At 41.5% G+C, this 21,064-nt stretch overlaps 1 protein-coding gene across 1 annotated transcript in view; it reads right to left on the minus strand.

Annotated features, from left to right (window-relative positions):
- The window catches only part of LOC103362697 (protein sidekick-1-like), a gene marked incomplete at its 3' end in the record, with an annotated part of 172,872 nt that extends 152,234 nt beyond the window's left edge, over positions 1 to 20,638 (minus strand). The window contains exon 1 of the mRNA XM_008289129.1: positions 20,279 to 20,638. Within this exon, the coding sequence (XP_008287351.1) occupies positions 20,279 to 20,450 (172 nt within the window). The remainder of the gene's footprint in view (positions 1 to 20,278) is intronic.
- Between the last annotated feature and the right edge of the window lie 426 nt (positions 20,639 to 21,064).

Consider the following 21,064-nt stretch of genomic DNA (forward strand, 5'->3'; position numbering starts at 1 on the left):
GCCTAACATATTAATCATAGATTGCTACAAATTGGCACTCAAAAATTAAGAAGGTGGTTGGCGGGCCATGAATGTAGGAGCAGAGCGGAGCCCTGCGCTGTGGTGGCAGAAAACACGACTCATGGCTTCACTTAAAAAAATTATGTCGAGGATGTGGAGTACTACCGGACAGGTTACGCTGTCCTAGAGAGAGTCACTCTGACTTCTCTGCTGCTGAGGGCAGATACTGAGAATATCCATCATGAGTTGCTCCTGAGGCAAATGTCATTAAAGCAAATAATCTATCTTTTGTATCTTTTCCTGAGCATTGAACAAATGCTTATGTGACTGATTAATTGTGTGGAGGAGCTTTGCTTTGGATGCTGTGGGGAACCGCAGCCACATTGTCTCTGTGAACATTACATAAAGGCAAACTGCAGAAGGTAAATGAGAAGAATTCAGCAGGGGACCGCAGTCAATCACGATTCAATACAAACCTTTAAGAACTGACTAATTGTACACCTTCATTTGTCGGAGACCCTGAGGGAAGGTTAACTGAACAGCTTAACACACTTCATCAGTTATTGAATCAAAACGGCTCTTATCAAATCAATTCCGTCCTACGAGAGAATCCCAACTACAATGACATTGTTGGCCTGAACTGAGAGCAAACTTGTAGGTGTCACCAAGTCGTTTTTACAATCAAGGCAACCAAAGCGCAAGAACAGCCTCAGTGCAGTGCAGTGGGAGATGTTGGACCAAGATGAGAGCATTATTAGAAGGAAGGCTGCAGTATCAGCACTCTGAGTTGGTGTGAGCCTCAGTAATAGCCAATCACATCAGCTCCTCGCATCCCCTTTATAAGCAACACACAATTTAATGGTTGAGAAGAGAGTGAAGGCCAGTTTGTGAGGAAAAAAAAAAAACTGAGTCAAGTAGCAGACTAACTCGAACATAATCACAGCCCAAATATTAACATACAGCACCTCAAGTGTGCTTTCAAGGGCAGAAAATGTCAATTCTGAAGCAAATTTACATTTCAAAAGACGAAAATCTGAGTTCATTTCAAGTAATTTTAGAAGCAAATTGCATCAATGCACTTTGGCAACAACTACAGCAGACCTGACAGTCGACTTCACATATCTTTAAACATAACCGTGTGTTGCCTATAATTTCAGTCAGTTATCACAGTGGATGATTTTTTCCGTCATATCTGAGTACATTCATACACTGACAATAAACACTAGTAAATTTAAATACATTTTTTGACATTTTTACAATTGTGTGATCTGCACCAAAATGTAATGGCGTCTTCCTTCGGTCATGCTCCGGTTGGTCGTTTTTGTGTAATCCTGCTGTGACACAAACAAGTACACAAAGAACCGGACCTGATCATTAATTCTTGACTCTGTTTTCCATCGCATCTTACGAATCCACATGCTAACCTCTCAATATTCTGATACAGTTTGACCAACACCCAAGTATTCAGTTAAGCATCCATCCATTATCTATACACCGCTTAATCCTCACTAGGGTCACAGGGGGGCTGGAGTCTATCCCAGCCGACTTAGGGTGAAGGCAGGGGACACCCTGGACAGGTCACCAGTCTATCACAGAGACAGTCAACCAAGCACACACACATTCACACCTACGGACAATTTAGAATCACCAATTTACCTCAACATGTTTTTGAGGAAGCCAGAGAGAACCCATGCTTTACGGGGATCTTTCCTCGCAGAAAGATCCGGTGCCCCCACCGGGACGCGAACCGGCGACCTTCTTGCTGCGAGGCAACAGTGCTAACCAACTGCGCCACCTTGCAGCCTTCAGTTAAGCATATGTTATATAAAATGCAGAAAAGCATGGAAGTTTCCCCATTTGTGAGCCTGTAAACTCTTTACAGAACATAATTGCTTTTGGCCGGTGACTGTCTTTATAATGAAATCGACTCCACTATAAACTTTAGAATGTCTTTACTCACACCTAAACATACAAGGTTTCACGGCACCTATGCAGATTAAACAATAACCCGGGGTCCATGCATTCTGCTACTGGAGAACAAAGTAATTACCCTTAAAAAAGTCTGGTTATCATATTTTAAAAACTGGTCCTGTCAAGTCTGTTGGCTCATTTACGGTTGTATCTAAAGTGATCCATTTGATAAATTTCATGCCCCTGTTAATATGAGAAGATAATTAAATGTAAAATTCATTAAAGATTGTTATTTTGCTGTCATGTGAAACCAGCACAAGATGCATGGTGTAATCTAGTGAGGGCCTGCATGAATAATGTAGTTTAACTTATCATTAGTGGGCTGGCAGTAAAGTCCTCCCCTGTATTATCAAACTGCAATATACAGATTTTTTTCCCCCTAAATTCTACGCTGTAATTTTTACAAATGTCAAATGTTTTTTTTTGGTATTGTACTCTGTATTGCAAACAAGGTGTAAGGTATACACATCCCAAACCCTTCCACAGATGCAGGACAGATTTGCTACTTTATATTACGGACACATTTCCGCTGCACTCAGGAACATTCAGAGCTAAATGTCATGTCGAATGGAGTGATGTAATGTCAGGTTGAAAACGCAGCCAACCAAACAAAACTGTGAGTGGCACTGTTGACTGCCATGAACATTGTGCTGAGTCAAACACAGCCACAATAGAAAACACAGCTGAGCCACCAGGTTGGGATATAACTCAGGATGACTGAGGTATGAGAATGTTTGCATCCTCGCGTGTGTGCGCAAACTCTACAGGAGCTCAGCTCAGGGTGCTACTGAAGAGTTTGCATCAACGGGCAAACAAGATAATTAATTTCTCTCTTTCGCTCGAATGCTTTCATTTTATTTTCATTTGTTTGCCTAACTCTCTTTCTGCTCCCACATTCGCAAGATAAAGTGAATCCTATGAGAGACGACTTGTGGATCAGTGCACACACACATTCATTTTAACTATAGGATAACAAAATGTCTATGAGAATGGCATGTATGTGTGTGTGTGTGTGTGTGTGTGTGTGTGTGTGTGTATGCGCACATGCACTGGGCGTGCACTTAATGAGATGAATGCGTGTGCGTCTCCCTTTCCCAATTACAGTGAGTGGAGGAGAGAAATAAGTGGTATAAAGGAGAGAAAGATGTAACACAGGGAGGGACAGAAGAAAAGAATGATGTGCAACGATTGGAGAGAAAGACCAAGTGAGCGAGAGGGGAATTAGAAGAATGATAAAGAAAACTGATAAATTGAGCCAACAAACTATTTTCTCTCTTTTTAGTCTTCCTCTTCGAGGCGCTCACTTCATCTGTCTTGACTAAGAATCTCTGATTATGTCTGTTCGTTTCTGTGCCATTCTTCTCTCATCTATCCATCTACTCCAGTGACCCCATAACTGACAACCTATTCTCCCTTTCATTTTACTCTCTCTTTGAATTACTTAGTCTCTCTTTGATTACTTTTCTTCATATCAGCACATCTTCTCATCCATCTGTGTCTATTCATTTCCTCATCCATCAATCAGCCCATCGTTCCTCTTTCTTTTTAAAGGAACAGTTAGTCCGGGTTATTACCCACTCAAACCCATGCCAATCAAAACGTTGTGTCGATAACATAAGAAAAAAACATGTACACATTAGCTTGATTTTAACTCCTCAGTTTTGACAATTCATTTCGACACTGAGCACAAATCACTATCAAAAACCCCAACACGGTACCTTTAATTAATCCTGATGTCTTGTGCACTTTGCTTTAAAGTAGCACTGTTTCACAAATGATCTCTGCCTCCAAATTAGAAAAAAATCCACTTGAGTTCTGTAAAAGTGGGCTCACTGATAGCAATCCAGTTTCTAGTGGCACTTCTTACTGTGATGTGCCCTGGCTGATGACAAGACTGAGATACAGAGAATGTTTCCCTAAATGAAGATGAATGAAACAAAACAAACAGTCGGAGCCATGAAACCATGAGTTTCCATGAAAATTCTTAATCTTAACCCTCTGAGCCCTTAAGCAGGTTCTGGATGTTTAATTTGTTTTCTTTTTTTGCTCCAGTCACGTTTTTATTCACTGTGGGTTCATTTTTCAATTCAATATAAAGTCCAGCACCTCCATGGCACCATCACAACGTTTACATGAAGAAGGCAGAACTCCAAAACGTCTTCAGTGCAGTAGGAAACTGTTCAAATAACACATAAGAATACATGGCTGTTGGTCACAGCTGAGTCCTTAATGGCTACATGTTTGTGCAATGGGGAGTTTTATATAGAATGCAGATCCAGCAAACAATTTATTTTTAGATCATTTTAACCTGGACGTGTAATTTTGATGAAATATCATGATTTTTTAGCTCAGGTGGATCCTTTTGCCAAAAGAGCAGCACGTCACATGAGCAGCTCTAGGAGCATAAAAACTATTAAACTGGAAAAAATTAAACAATTCTTTGTGTTTTTATGGTTTCTGGCTTGGATAAGTTGAGTATTTTGGTAGATTTTTGTTAAGATAACATGCTTTCCAAATCCAAAACCAGTGGGATTTGCGCTTCAGAAGGTTAAATCTGAAAATCAGAACAGCCTTTTCAGGTATTGTACATTTGCATGTAAATTACAACAATACTATCCAGGAGGTGACCAAACCAAATAGGTGCAGCTAGGACTGTCCCAAGTTCATCTGCAAAATTTTGTATTTGAACAATCAGTTGTGTATTTTAGCCCTAAACACTAAACCTGACCGTACATCAGCTGTGAGAAAAGCTGAGCTTATAAGAACTCGGACTTGCACAGAACTGAACCCAGCAGCGCACTAATATCTGTGCGACAAGTACGGTAAAGAAATTAGATCAGGCTGTAGGAGACATGAAGGAAAAACTAGTAGGCAGAAGCAGACAGCATAAATACCAGCTTACACAAAGTAATGATCCAAAACTGACTCAGAGCTTGGCAAGACTTTCTTAATGCCCTGACAGGAACTGATTGGCGGTTTGTTCGAATATGATTACTGATTGTAAGTGTCAGGTCACACAGCTGATCGTGTTCACAACCTCACTGCTCTGCCAACACTTTCAAGGATTCATTTTTGCAGAAGCCTCTTACCGCTGCAGGTAACTCCAGAATCACGCCGGGTGTGAATGTAAAATTACAACCACAGAATCACTGTGCAAAATCTACATTAAGACCAACCTGAGGAGGGGATAGCAAAATAAAATAACTAATGTCATTCAAATTAGGGCTACCACTAAATACTTTCTTTTTTAAATCAATTAATCTATAGACTATTTTACAGATTAGCTGATTAATCTAAACGATTCTCCCAAGAAATCAAATGGACCATTTTAATTGAGTTCATTACAGTTTTGTGCTTTATCAGTGTTTTCAGCAGCCACGAGGCCAAAATATATCGAAAAAAACTCTCTCCACTAATACCAGACAACACTTATGGTGGTTTTGTCTTTTCTGGCGGTGCATTGTCCAACATACAGCCGGTGGATTTTCTCTTCTCGTGTTTTGCACTATTGCTGCTGTGGTTAGACTTTGAAACTTTACACAGTGTACAAAACCTTTTGTTTTGTAATAATGTGAAGTACTCCGATGCTTTTCTAGCCGAGAGTCTGTGGAAAATTTCACACCGAACAAATTCTAGTCCAGCTGAGTCAGACTCTGCTGCTGCCATTTCTTCAACTGTAGCACCCAACCAATGACTGGAGCCAAAAACAAACGGATGTCAATAAAAAAAATCATTTATTTATTTTAAATTGTGTGGTGTATGGCACCAGGGAATCCTTCAGGTCCTGTTAGCTCCTTTGGGAGGAGGGGCCTCTGTGGATCAGGCTTGTTCCAACGCTTGGACTGCTGCAACGTTTAGGTGAGTGACAAGTGTTGAAGTACCATCTTCATGAATGCCAGGACCCAAGGATTGGTTTCTCAGCAGAAAGTTGCATTGTGATGATAAGGTCATGGTTATTCACCTCACCTGTCAGTGGTTTTAATGTTGTGGCATGTTTTTGTGTGTTCATGTAGTATACATATTCAGCATTTGGAGAGACAAATGGTTTAAGTGGTTGCTTCTAGATGGCATTATTTATACACACACCACCTAATCATTTTAAGTCATTATGTTCCTCAGTTCATTTTAGATAAAAAGCACTGCCAAAGGAGGAGCCAAACGTTGGACTCACAGCAGAAATGTCCATCAGTGCAGAAAGTAAAAAGACGTGAGGCATCATGTTTATTATCACCATTACTGATGAAACACCAACGAGCAAAAAAGCAGAGTTTTGATGTGTGTTGCACACACACTAATACACACACACATGTAGAACAAACACAAGCCACCACTTCTGATTCTGGCCACACGCTTCTGCCACACCGATTCTCACCTACACACACAAACACACACTGCCATGGCGCAAGCCAAGTCTCCATACTGCTGGCTGGCTCCTCACAGAGGTATGCCCACCTCTACCTTGGATCAAAGGACTAAGCTAAAAACCTCTGGCCAGACACACACTCAGACACACACCCACCCACACACACACACAAACACACATACAGTGCTTCCTGCCTATTCCTGGATGAGATCAAAAAGGGTCTTTTTTTTGCTCTGAGCCTATAGCATAAATCACCATACGCAAACAAGTGTCCACAAACACACACACACACACAGAGCCACCCTCTCAAACACCTGTGGCAGATCAAACGCATCATGCTGAGAACACACACCTGCAGCAGGGTAAAGCCCTTGGACTGAACAAGTAAATTATGCTGCTCTAATACAAACACAATGACGAATGCGCCCGCTCTTCTACACAACCCGGCCTGACCTCAGTAATATTCCGTGACTGCAGATTCACTATGCAAAGATCCCATTCAAATAGCTTGTGATAGCTCAACCACTATGAAAACATACACAAGCAAATAAAGAACCTCAGCCAGGTGTGTTTGGAACAGGATGCTCTGGGAGGAAGGGCGATTTGATATTCAACCACTGAATAATCTTCACTCCATATCACTCCACACCCTGTGGATGCTACGCTTAAAAAAAAAAAAAAAGCCCAGACTAAAAGGAGAAAAAAAAAGTGAAGAAAAGTGAGGAAGAAAAGACGCAGCGAGAGATTAACAGAGAGAAAGTGTGGAGAAAGAAAGAGACAGCCTGGGGTATGATCCATTGGAAGGTTGCCAGTTTGAATCCCAATACTGACTGAAACATTCTGGAAGAGGAAAAGAGAGTCACTTTCTTCACCTCACTGTGAAACTGCTCTTAAGCCTTCAACTAATCTAGTGCTGCCACTGAATGACTGGCAGTACAAGTCTGGGGTTTTAAAGGCATTTCCCAGGTGTTAGCAGTGAGAGAGGGAGTGTGTGTCTCTCTGATGCATCTCCAGCCACCTGCTATTTTATTTCCACCAGTTGTTCCTGTGAGTAGGAATCTGTTCCTAGATTGCCTTTTGTACATCACACAGAAACCTGAAACCTGTGATTTTTTTTGGCATCCCAAAGGCTGTTACCTTTCGCATTTCAGTAAATTAAATTTAGAACATTTTCAATTGAGCTTCTGTGTACTCAATATTTTTATTTTTTTTACAGTTGCGTGTATATAGCAAAGCAAGCTTTTCTATGTCTCTGCTTGTATATAGAAGAAAAGATTATTGCACAATATACTGTGTGTGTGTGTGTGTGTGTGTGTGTGTGTGTGTGTGTGTGTGTATTGTAAGCTCCATGTGGAAACTTTGGCTGTCACATCTGAAATATAACATTGTCACTGACTAATTACTGCAGTGTGTACAATCTGCTTTACTAAATGCGCTACTGATTAATTAATAATATAGAAGAAGAAAAAAATCTTACTGGCAATAAGTGCATCTAATTAAGTTTCCCTGTGGAGTTTTAGACCTCCAGTAGTGCTATCAAACTGTTTTTCGATGAGAGGGTTGCTGTTTTGTTATGCAAATAGGTGACACAGTCCTACAAACGGTGTCACACTATTCCACATATTAACAGATGGAGGTAACATGCAAGATGTGCTGTGCAATGCACCAGTAAAGTAGCCCTGTCAACACTGGCAAAACTGAAAAAAAGATCCTTCTAAAGAATACACATAGGCTCAAACCATTAGATTATCTATTTGTGTGCACACAACAGACACAGCTAATGCACATTTGGGTGCATATTTTCAACCCTCAGTGCGCTGCCAGTGCTGAGACGGTAAGCTAACAGCATTTTGCATTCAACTTTATCTCAAGGTTCCACTATTTCTCCGTCTACTAACTATAATCCCAAGTATTTCCACATGAGGTTCTTCACATTGCTCAGGAAGGAAATCCGCAGCCAAGATGGGTTGCGATAGCCTTGCTATCAAACAAAATGACGTGAATCCTGTCCATTGAGTGTGTTCGGCGGCCCACGCAGGAATTCTCAAGGCAGACAGACAGTGCTGCTTTTAGTTCCCACAGGAGAATGTCTGTTTTCATTTTATTTTTTTAAGTTTGATTACGAAAAATGAATTTCTAATATGTATTGACAGCCTCACAGCGAAGGCAGGTAAGAAGAAGAAGAAGAGGGCTGCAAGCCAGTAAACATGGATGTAAACAATATTGGATATGAATACTTAAAGACCCCCTCCAGTGAAGATCAAGTTTCTTATCTTGTTAACAAGTTATTTTATGCAAGAGGAAGGAGGAAAGCAAAAACAAGCAGTCAACATCATAACTGAGTATTTTCACCTTCAACCTGCAGTGTATTAATGTCCGTCTCAAAACAACCCCGTCTCCACAAAACGACATCCCAAAACAACTAAAGGAACAAAAACTATGTGGTTCGGGTTTGGAAAATATCACGCTTTATTTCCCCTTCTACATGTTAGAAGCTTGTTGAGGCGTTAGACACCAAACTACTTGGTGAGGGTTAGGGAAAATGTCACAGTCTGGGTTAAAAAAAGGAGCCTTTCACTGCATATTTGGGCGTCTCCTCTATTCTCTGTGTTACCAGGGTAACAAGTCCCGCCTTATCTAACGTATGGTTGGCTGAACAGGAGCAACTCTGCGGCTGTAGAAACTGGTAAAGATACATGGATTAGAAACGTATTTATATGTTACAAACAAACATCATCCAGCAGTTTCTCCTCGAAGCATGACTGAGAATTCAGTTTAGTTGTATCAGAATGTAATTTTGTGGAGACTTGCTGCATTTCATACATGACAAACATAAGGAACCAGTACATTCAGCTTGCAGGACGGGGTTTTCAGCATCATTATTATTCTTCAGCATCGGTTTGCAGTTCCAACATGTATGGTTAAAATACCCCAACTTGTCTGTGTGTAGTGTAGAATGCTTTCCCCTGTGTTTAAGCAGAGGTGTAGGTGAGCCGATGCGCTTAAGCTGCAGCGTTGTAGAAAGGGTGAATGGAGAGAGGCAGGGATGTAGATCTGCACCTTCTAAGGCCATTTGAAGCATGACAGCATTATTTTCGTTAAAAACAAAAAAAACTTAACTTACTTAAAAAATAAATTTAAAAAAAGATTTTTGATACACAGAGATGAGTTTTTAGGGGTTTAATCAATGACTCGAGTGGAACCAAAACATCGGCTTTGCGAGGCTTTAATGTGGATGATTTAATGCACCTGGCACATCTGTTCTATCTCAAGTACACAAAAAACACATTTAATAACAAGAATACATTTTATCTATAGAGCAATTTTCAGGGTACTGAAACTGAACCATTTCACACGAATAAAAGAAGTCTATTGTGATTCTGGGCCAGGTCACGGACCATTTATGACCTGATAGTTCTTTAAATATGTGAGCCACATTGTTGACAACATCACTTTCACCTCGCTTGTTCAACAAACACAAAACCAAAACATTATCATGACAGTTGGTTTGTTGGTAGTGATTAATCTTAACCTGATTTTCCAGTTTCAAACAGGAGAAACGCCAAGCAGTTTATGCAAAAAAAGGAAGAATTCATTTTCATTTCAAGGTCTGTAACTAAAAAAATAGATAAATAAAAAAAAAATCGAGCTCAAATTATTTTCCTCTGTATGTAGAAATACTGAAGGAAAAAAAAGCTATATTGCTTTCTCATTTTTAATTAAATGTTCACTGATGAAATCTCTCCTCCTGAATCCTTCCCTCAGACCAACCATAAAAATACAATAATTATACGCAAATATTACTGAATAATTCTATGAATATGAAGCTCCCCTATGGAATTATCCCTAATAACATCAGTCTCACAGATTAGTGGACAGTCTAAGCATGACCTTAAGGAGACAGTGAAAAAAAAACGGCCTGTGGGCATGCTCGAGTATCTTGATAAGTACGGTGAACGATCGTGTTTCGTGCAGCTGCGGAACATAAAGCAAATGACCTGCGGTATTTATATAACAAAACAGGTTTCACAAACATATATTCCATGTGGAGCCCGTGTAATTATTGCCCTGATTAGAGACTAATCCTCCTCCGGCTGTCTGTGGACCTTTATAGAGGCACTCAGCTGTACATAACTTTGCAGTGATTATTTCTATCACAGGGTTCAAAGTGCTTAATACCATTAAAACCCATAAAGTGTACTACATATGATGAGTCTGTCAAAGTAGCTCTTGGTTTCATGTGTGAGTTCTTGTCTCGTCGTCCTCTGGCTGCAGCTCATTTTAAAAAGCACTGGAAATAGGAAAAGGACATAACTATTTGTCACTTATGGGTTATCTCAAAAAAAGAGAATAAAGCTGTGATGTGAGATAAAAATATTCTCAAAAACAATATCCATTGTGTCAATGGATTTTTATTTTTTGACATTTTTAAATATACATACCCTATACCCCCTTTCACAATTGACAAGGTGTTTTGCGACTGCAGTTTATTTTTCATCTGGCACCTTTGGTTTCTCCGTTTTTCATGTTTTTTTTCTTATCAGATGCTGTAGGAAGAAAATACCCAAAGGTCTCGAGCAGGAACAGTCAGCCAAGATTAAATTCCACAAAAAAAAAATGACAAACAGCCGATTCAGAAAATGAATGAAGGATTGCCGGTCAAGGTGCTGGAGTGTCTGTCTTTTCATAGCATTTGCACTTTTGATTACCGTTCCAGGGATAATAGAAAAACACAGGCGCTCATATTTATGTCTACAGTCGCAAGCACCAAAGTCATGCAGTAAATTCTATACTTGTAAAAAAATCTAGTTTTCCATCTTAGTTGATAGGAAGCTGTTGACTGAGCTTTATATTAGAAGCCCTAGTTAGCATATGCGTATTATAGGATTACACTATATTGACAGATGATTTACATTCAGTATTCTATGTGAACGTACTATGTCGTAGAAATTTGAAATGCTTTACCCGTCATAAGGTTACATAACCATGTGTTGTGCAGCAGCATGCAAAAGGAAATGGATCTGACTATCATTAGACTGACAATTTATGACAAGGTGCTTCTTCTGTGGATTTCTATGCTGACATCACTGCAGTTTAGCTTAACTCATCGTACATTCTCTTCCATTTTGTTTGTAGTCTTTTTAACTGGTGAGTCTGTTAGTAGCTGGTAATGTGTTTTGAAGCTTCAACTTGCAATGACTTACTGTTTTGCTGCTTTAGGGCAGCAAACACCTTTTAGGTTTATATGTTGAAGTCCAATTCTCACTTTCTTTAAGTTTTGTTTTTGGTTTCTATCAGCTCCTGGGGGAAATATCTGGCTCTTTAGCTGCACTGATAGAAGAAGTACTGAGATCCTTTCCTTAAGTAAGCATATCAATACCACAGTTTCAAAATACTAAAAACAGAAATAAACATCCTTAATTCAGTGTATTATTTATGGAGTGTGGAAACACTACCAGCAAGATGTTACTAAAGCATCACAGGTTCTCAGTGTGCAGTAAAACAACACTTTGTGACTGATAGATTGTGTCAAACAGCTTTTTGTTATGTAATTTGATGCATTGTTAATTTCAAAAATATAGACGATAGCCACTTTAGGTATCCTTGTCGAGCAATTTAATGTGCCTCGTGCTAAATTTAGACCAGTGGATTAAGCCATAAAACCTTGAAGGCATATTTACATATGTATTTCAAGGGAGTATGGTTTATTTCTGTGAGGGTGTGAGTGCAGCACATCACTGGAAAATTTAATTATTAGCTGCAGTCTGTGGTATCTGTCTAAGCTGCTAAGAAAGTGCACTATCACTCCTCAACAGTAAAAAAAAATAATTCTTCTTGACAAAAAACTCCCCCGTAGCCGTTTTGCTTTCAAAATAGCCAGAGGTCTTTCAAAAATTAGTAAGCAGCAATAATTTGGAGACCAACCACCAGGAAGTCTTGTTTAGCCTTCTTGTGACTCCCTCTAAAATCTTCCTTATTTACCAAATTTACCAGTTTCAGACAACAAATAATTACTACTTCATTACTTTTGGGTACAGCAGAGGCCCTCAGGCAAGGTGCACAGAAGCTGAATTTAGAGGTCACCATGCTGCTTAATTCAAGATATCAAGTATTTAACACTGGAGCCAAATGTCACATGCTCCTCTGTACAACAGAAAATTTGTTTTCAGGTTCAGACCAGGAGAAGGGGAAGGCTTGGTTTGACTCCTCTTAGCACAAAGCTGTTCCACAGAACCGTCTGTCCCTCAGTCCGCTCTGTCGGTCAGATATGTCTGGATGCTACTTACTAAGCTTGTGACTGTCTAAGGATAACATTAAATGGTAATATTTTCTCCAGAACTGAAATTAAACTACAACAGTAAGCAAATACTTTCATATGGCTGGATTTAAAGAATATTTTTAATTTAGTAATATAAATAAAATATGATTATCAAAGATTAATTATATTGTTCATAATACTGTGTCTGTTTCAAGCTTCATTAATTCTATGGTAAAGCTTTCTAGGGATAAAACAATTAAATCAATACAAACACAACAAATATTAATATTGTTAGTGATTATGTTGCCATTCAGTATATAAAATAAAAGCAATTAAAAATAGGGGAAAATTACAAAGACTTACATGCATCAAGCAGCTTTAAATAATGTCGTACAAACAGAGCTGCGAATAACAAGAATTTTCACCAGTGTTTAATCTGGTAAATTATTTTCTAAATCAACTGATTGAACATTTACTGTAAAATAAAACGTCTGCTAATAGAGAAAACTTGTTCAGCATAGTTTGCTCAGAGACATCACAAGTTAATGCTACGTGATTTAAGCATGTAAAACAGCGGTCCCCAACCACCGGGCCGTGGACCGGTACCGGGCCGTGGGTCACTTGGTACAGAAAGACAAAAAATGTTTTATTGGTTTATTTTTATTTCCAGTCTGCAGGGTGTTATTTTGAAAAATGACAAGCTCGTCTTCCCGTTACTTCCGTTTTTGCTTGTTTTCCGCACTTGCCTGTCAGTTTTTATGCCCGACCGCTAAACGAAGCCGTCAGTCTAACCGCCGCCAAAATGGATAAAAACAACAAACGTCTCAGGAGAGACTCGATAGTGAGACAGAAGAAAAAGTAAACACATATTAAGCAATAAAAAGTAATTTTATTTATTTATGAAACTTTTTAATAGAGAAAAAAACATTACTTCTTGCTATGTGAGCGGTACATAGAAAAATTTCTTGCTTAAAACCGGTCCATGGTGAAAATAAGGTTGAAGACCGCTGATGTAAAATACAGAGAAAAGTAGCAAATCTTCTTCAAATCTGCATGATTATGGTCAAAATGATCACTATAATTATTTAGAAGTATCCTAATTTTTGTTTTATCATGATTCTGTATTGATTTTAGGAACTTAAGGATTTTAGTGCACTTTAAACTGCTTTCACTTGCATGCTGTGCTACATTCCCGCTACTGTCTTTGAAATAACTCCTAAAATGTAGTACTTCTTTAATCGATCTGACACTACAATGTACCGATGTTCCCTGAACACCTCATATGCAGCCAACGGAGTGCGTTTGCTAGGCTGCTGTGCACAGAGAAGCTTCTAGTCTCCTTACAGCAGTGCACACAACCCACACTCAGAGTGACAAAAGGCATTCTGATGTCAAGTTTACCCCTAAATGAAGCCAAATGATTTCATCTGCATGGGCTGTTTTGGAGTTTTCTTTGAGCAGAGCATGCATTTTAAACGTCAGTATCACATTTGCACATGTGCATTTAAAAGCAGCTAAAATCATCATTCGATTAATAGTGCAGTCCTAGTGTACGCATACACGCTCATGTACGTATCTCTGCTTGTCTACCAATCTTTCAGTCTGCCAACCTTTGGCTCTGTGACATCTTGCAGCCAATAGGGTTCATGTTTTGCATAGACTCTGCTGCTGTGGATGTCTCGCTTAAAAAACATCTTTAAAAGTACAAGATAAGCTTTTTGTGTTGCCCCTCTTTCTCCGCCTCCCTCTCAACTCTTCTCACACGTATACACAGCGGATCAATAGCTACCTCCTTCCTCTATCTTACATAATAAACACCGAGGCCTAAACAGCAAAACAGCCTCCATTCCACCTGTGTGGCCTGCAGCGATGGATTCTTTTGTCCCTTATGGGGAGACAGAGTGAAGAAAGAATCAGACACCAAAAAGAAGAGGAGTGATACTGAAAGAACAAACACAAAAAAAATGAAGAGCAAAAAGTAACAAGACTGAGAGGAAGGTAGAGGGAGACCGCAGTGTATCCCACTTGGTTCCTATTTCAAAGCTCTGAAGGATGTTTTTGAGGGAAAACTCCTATAAAATGCATCTTTTCACGAAGACAAGAAACCATTCTGACTGGGCAGAGCAACACCGTGGAGACACTTCACATACACAGAGCTTCTGGCAATTATATCAGTAGCCTATATGATTGTATGTTAAATATTTTATACCTTTAACTGACCACACTCATAGAAACACTGTTGTAGAGTAGAAAGCGTAGCCAACCTGACCTCAAAGACTCACCAAAAGCATCATAATAACTATGCCACAAGTTTGTGTGTGCTTGTGAGCTAAGAAGGGATAGAGGCACAGGCTGCGCTCCTCTTTGTACACACACACACACACACACACACACACACACACACACAACCACACAGGTGATTATCTTCCATTAGGAGACTCTGGCTGGTTCTCTATAGCTGCCACTTCATCTGCTCTGAGAAGAAAACACTTAAGAGTGATAGTGGGTTAGCATCAGCCTGACACAGACACACATATAACACACACCTGCCAGCCATACATACTGTATGTAGTTGACAGGACTGCCAACTACACCCAGTATGTATGTAGTTGGCAGTCCTGTCAAGACCAAAATCTCTTTCACATGCCAAGTGTGCACACAGAGACAGGTGGATAGACACAATCTCCGTCTCTCTCAAACACAGGCACACACACACACACATTCACACACATTGTGCAAAGGTGGCTGTGGAAATGCGGTGATTTGTTCCTCCTGACAGACAGGAAATAAGGGAGTCGACCAGGGACCTCACTTCCTCTTAGACCTGACTAACCTGACATCTATCAGACACCCCGACACCTACACAATCACACACGTGCACACACACACACACACAAATTCACACTGGCTTCTCCTCCACTCTTTAGTCTCTTCCTCTAATGCAAATGCGCACGCACACATATTCACAATCCATCAGCCTCCTAAGTCTCTCCTGAGGCCTGCAGAATTCGAATGTGGGATTAAATACTTGTCTGTGGGCAAAGGAAGAACATGTGCAGGACTGTTTGGTAACAAGCACCACGTACGTTTTAAAACAGGGTTTTTCCTGCATTGAGGAATTTTTTGTTGCCCTCCACCCCAAAGAGATTTTAGCCAATGCCAAAGGAATATCACCAGTGCCAAAATAAGTTTTTTAAAAATTGATTAAAAAGGCTTTTTTTTAGACAGTTTGTCAATTGAGGTTTAATTGACTCAAGCATAATTGACATTTATGTTTATCAAATGCCAGAAATAACTGAAAAATGAATATATTTCTGTCCAATAAGGTAACACAGAGTCCTTGCCTTTACTGTGTGTAAACTAATCATGCCTGCTGCCATGCGTGATCACTGCCCAAAGGCTCATTTTGTTCCTGGAAAGCCCCCGGTTTAAAATAGGGGTGGGCGAACTGCCGCTCTTACATTGTGGATGATCTTAATTTGGCATATGATTTGCTTTTCAGAGGAATCACACAGATTCGGTCAAGCATGTAATTTACTTTTAAAGTTCAGTCGCTGCTAACCAGCTAGCCCAAGTCGGTCCCATCTTGTCTTTCCCTGCCTACAGGGCTAGCTAAGTCGCTGTTGTGATGGTCCTCTGTGTCATTCAGCTTCCTCTCCACTGAGTCTCTCATCCAGCGGATGGATTCCAAATCTACTGTTTTGAGCTACAGCTGGAGACGTAGTTGTTGCTCCACTCTCTCCAAGCTGAAGGGTCATTCCGACCAGAACCTGCAGCAGGTAAGGAACTAGTTTATGTGCCACTACGCTAAACTAACTGAGGCCACAGAGCAGAACAAAGACAGTATAAAGGCTGTGTGTGATGAAATAGCGGACCACTGTTGCCAGCTGCAGTCCAAAATGATGGAGTTTAAGTCAAGACAAGAGACTCACTAAAGACAGGCGAATGACATTAAGGACTGGAACATGTTTTTGACCTGCAGGTAGGAACATAAGACAGGACGAGCCAAAGGCGAGCTCATTAGCAGCAACCGAACGCTTACAAATGAAAACCCGACAATCACCAATTCTGGTCAGATTTTTTTTACAATAAAATCCAAGTAAAAACAGGATGCAGAAATTTGTGAGTTGGGCCTTTAGTTGAATTGACAGTCTATATGTCTAGGCAACCATGTGCAAAACTAATCACGTTATCACATAAATTCAGCCAAATCTGTGGGAAGGATTGTAATCCAGATTGTAGAGCATGACTCTACCTGTAAAGATGGTCCCGTGACATTCTGGCCAGATCATCCTCAACAAGTTTAAACCACATGAAAATCCATAGGTAACATGCCAAAGTAATGGATAGAGCTATAAACCTTTCAGCGACAAAATGTCCCGTATGCAATGTTCTCCAACCGTTATTTTTCATGAGCTGCAAATACTTGCCAGAGAAAAGCAGGCAATTCACCAAGGAAAATAAAGCATGTACAGCCAGACATAAGATTCATGAGAGTGTCAGAGAGGTAGAAAAGGCGTGATGAGGCTGTGGAGTGTGGACAATGATAATCAGTTAGATGAGGCTTTTAATTTACCCTCTCTTCATTACAACAAGGTTAAGCAAATTCCCATGTCCGCTTTAACTGTTTGACACTGATGAGAGTGAAAGACTTTTGTGTGTACGTGAGCGTGGGAGTGTGAGTGTCTATTTGATTTGGGTTTTGACATCATGCTCAGAACTTTCCCAGCCCACAGCCCACCATCAGAATGTCCTATGTGTGACCTCAATTCACTTGCATACCCAGTGGTCCAATCACCACCAAGCTCTGGCTTAGCTGAGCCAATGGCATGTGTCAAATCAAGCTAATCACACACTGATAGATTCACTAAGTGGGTCAGCATTGCAGTGGAAGTCTTTTCTTGGCCTGGCTGAAGAAGAAGGCAGCTTCCCTAATTCATCGTAAGAAGCTAAACTTTCGTAAAAACCCTTTAAAAATTTGACCCTCGGTGTATTTTTTATGCTAGAGAGAAGTGCAATGGTTTAACAGCTGGGATGCTTGAGCCACATTTTTATGCAATTACCTTGGGCAAGGTTAGAAATAATGACAACCAGCAGTATTTTTTCATTGAACTTTGCCTACTTCCAGACCATTATCATTATCCACATTAACAACTGGGACAAAATCATTCTCCACATATTATAAGCTTAATTGTCCATAACACTGTTGTTATGTGGACCTCTTCTGACTTTGCATTTTCACATTCTAAAGTTATTCAAAGAATTACATGGTCCTGTGTGATTTGGGTTTTTTTTTAAATGTTTGAAAATCGCACTGAAGAAGCACCAAAAAAAAAAATTGCACAGTGGTCACGTTAAAACCAGACTGTATCCCAAAAATCTTTTTATGTTTCAGCAGCATTATTAAAGACAGTGAGGCCTTCTGGACTCTGTTAGTGATGTGGAATATGATTGACATTTTGAAACACAGTCAATGTGACCCATCCTTGACTTCACTCAGAATATAACGTCTAGTTTGAGGCTCTGTCTGAATCCAGGCTGGAAACGTGAATCAGTCAAACAGCTGTAGAGCAGAACCCACTCAGTGACAGGGAGGCAGTGGGGGGGCCGGCGGATAAGTTATGAATAAAGAAAGGAGGGTGGAGAGGTGAGCAGATGAGAGGTGGAGGAAGGGGGGAGGAAGAGGGGAGAGACAGTAAAATGCTGCCGTCACTTAAACTCTAAAATGAAAGATCGATGAGCTTATTTAAATGTGCTCCCAGAGACGAGAGTTGGCTCATATAAACCCTCGCATTTATGAGGAGGGGTGTGGGCATCGATTGACTGAGAGAAAAGGAGAGAGGGAGTGAAAGAGGGAGAGGGGCAGAGAGGGAGGAGGGTGAGAGGGGGAGAGAGAGAGGCAGGGAGAGATCAGGAGGATCAACCTTGGCTCATGAATTTCATCCTTTTCCTCCTAAAATAAAACGTCCTAATAAATGCGAGGGATAGAGGGGTCGGAACCTGGAAAATCTACAGCCTTCGATTGGCCGCCTGGCACAGCTTATCAAATCAATAACCCCACCCCTCCGTACACCACAACCAGCCTAACCCCCGAATCTGTTTCACTAATTTCCAATTCAGCCCCTACCCATTCATCTGGGACAGCTGGACGGGCCTGGTGGGTCTGCGGGGGGTGGGGGGTGGGAAAGCTGGGGGTGTGGCAACATGGGTGCTGGTGGTGAGACCTTGACATTAATAGGAGGACGGAAGGAGCTGACTCTGCAGCCACGGCAGGGAGGGAGGCGGGGGGAAGGAAGACGGAGAGTGTGACTGCTGGGGAAAGAAGCGAGAGGAGAGCAACTTTTGACACACACAGAGGTGTTGTCATACCGTCATCATCGATTGAACTGCAGGCACAGCTTTCTGAGTGACAAGCACGGTGCGCCGCATTCCCTCTCCAACCTCCCCTCCTCCTCCCGCTCCACATTTTCTTCTCCTCACCCCCTTCCCCTACCACTCCCCTCTCCCTCATCTGCTCCATCTTACACCTCCTCCTCCTCCTCCTCGCCACACTCTGGACTTTCTCACCCTCCCGTTCCTCCTCTCCGCGCTCCCTCTTCACACTCATGCAGGCACTTTTTTCCTTCACTTAAAGAGCACACATATTCTCCATGTGTTCACAAACAGCACACCCCCACTTGTCTTTCACACAGGCACACATATACACGCACAAACATTCCTGAGACCCCTCCTCCACATAACCCCAAAGTCTCAGCCTTACATTCTGCCCACCGCGCCATCTGTGACCCGGAGAAAACTGCGTGTCAACATGAGCCTGACCTTTTCTGTGTTTTGGGTTTGCACTCTGACATGCTCCCATGAGGTACAAGCAGACATACATAGACACACATATAGATTCGTACATAGAAATAACACAAGAATGTCACAATATCTAGCTATTATAGCTACAAAAAAAAAAAAAACAAGCACATAAATGCACGTAACATGGCAACGCACTATATCCAGCTTTGGTCAGGAATCAATATCTCTTCATATCTGTCTTCCTTCCTGTTGCCACACTCAATTACTCTACACGGCACCCTCTGCATCCACAAGTCACACACACACTCATCTGGACACCTGCCAGTGCAACAGGGTCAACACTGGACTAATAGGAAACAACTTAAATTAATACACTGTGTGAAGCTGTGTGTGTTTATGTGTTTGTGCATTTGTGCCAAATGAAGAGCTGTAGTTAAGCAGGTCACTGACTAAGAGGGGGATTATCAGTGCCTGGAAACTGTAACACTCACACCCCTACCCCTCCAACCCCCCCCCCAACCCTATATGCATCCTCAATACCTTAATCCGTCAATCTATGCAAAGCATCAGAACAATAACAATAATCTAAACTGTAGAAGACACCTACCCTCCTCAATCAACTTGACTGAATTCACAAAAAAGGGGGGGAAACTAATGTTGTTGACCCAATAACAATCACCTTCCTCTCTATTCCCCTCCTGCAGAGACACAAACACATCACAACTGACAGACAAACTGTACCTGCTCTGATAAATCACTCCTTTTATTTATTTTTTATAGTCACCTAAGCTGCACTGTGATTTTCCCCAAATGCATACAGAAATACTCTTCAGTGTGCATCCTCTGACATTTGGAGCCAGGACTCCTGGGACTTTGATTCCTACCTTGGCCGTGCAACATGTGGCAGCTGCTGCCGAGAAGAAGCAGGAGGAAGAGGGGCAGACACCGGCTCCCGCTCCGGGTCGTCCCGGTCCCCACCACCATCATCTGCCGGCTCCCCGCTGCGGGTTTCTCCACACGCTCCGGAGATCCTTCTCGGCTAATTCCCGGTTTCATCCTGCGGGATGAGGTGCCAGTAGAGTCCGCTTGCGCTCTGCTTCTGCAACTCTCTCTCTCTGCCCTGCGCACGAATGACAAGAAGTCCGAGCCGAGGGGGGACAGGCTCCAGCACCCGGCAGCTCCGCGCTTTTGCCGGCGAAGCCAAGATCAGAGCTCACCGCTGGCGCTGCTGGCACACTTCCCCGCTCTCAGTCCCCAGCTCCGGCGTCCAAAACCCGGCAGGCAGCGGGGGTAAAGCCGGAGCAGCAGAAAACACAGAGTGACTTGCCCTCACTAGTGCGGCTTCACGGTGTGGCAGCACCGTAGTCTGTAACTGCGGCAGCGGAGCGTCCCTGAGACCTGTGACACCTCATTTTCATTTGGATTGATCCGAGCACAGAATTAATACATTTGAGTGTGTTTTAGACTTATCGGCTTATTCCCCTGCTATCGACCTCAAATCCGCGCTTGTTTTGATGTCTTCACCGGGGATTTGTCCCGCGGATCATTTAGCGGTCGTATTAGCAGAGAAGCGATAAAACATGTAAATCATCCGCCCGTGGTGTGCCCGTGTGGGAGCATGCTCCAAAATCAATCCGGTAATTGATTCCGCTCATACCCCCCGGATTTGG

The sequence above is a fragment of the Stegastes partitus genome, unplaced genomic scaffold (genome assembly GCF_000690725.1).
Source record: "Stegastes partitus isolate 25-593 unplaced genomic scaffold, Stegastes_partitus-1.0.2 Scaffold594, whole genome shotgun sequence".
In the NCBI taxonomy this organism is placed as follows: domain Eukaryota; kingdom Metazoa; phylum Chordata; class Actinopteri; family Pomacentridae; genus Stegastes; species Stegastes partitus.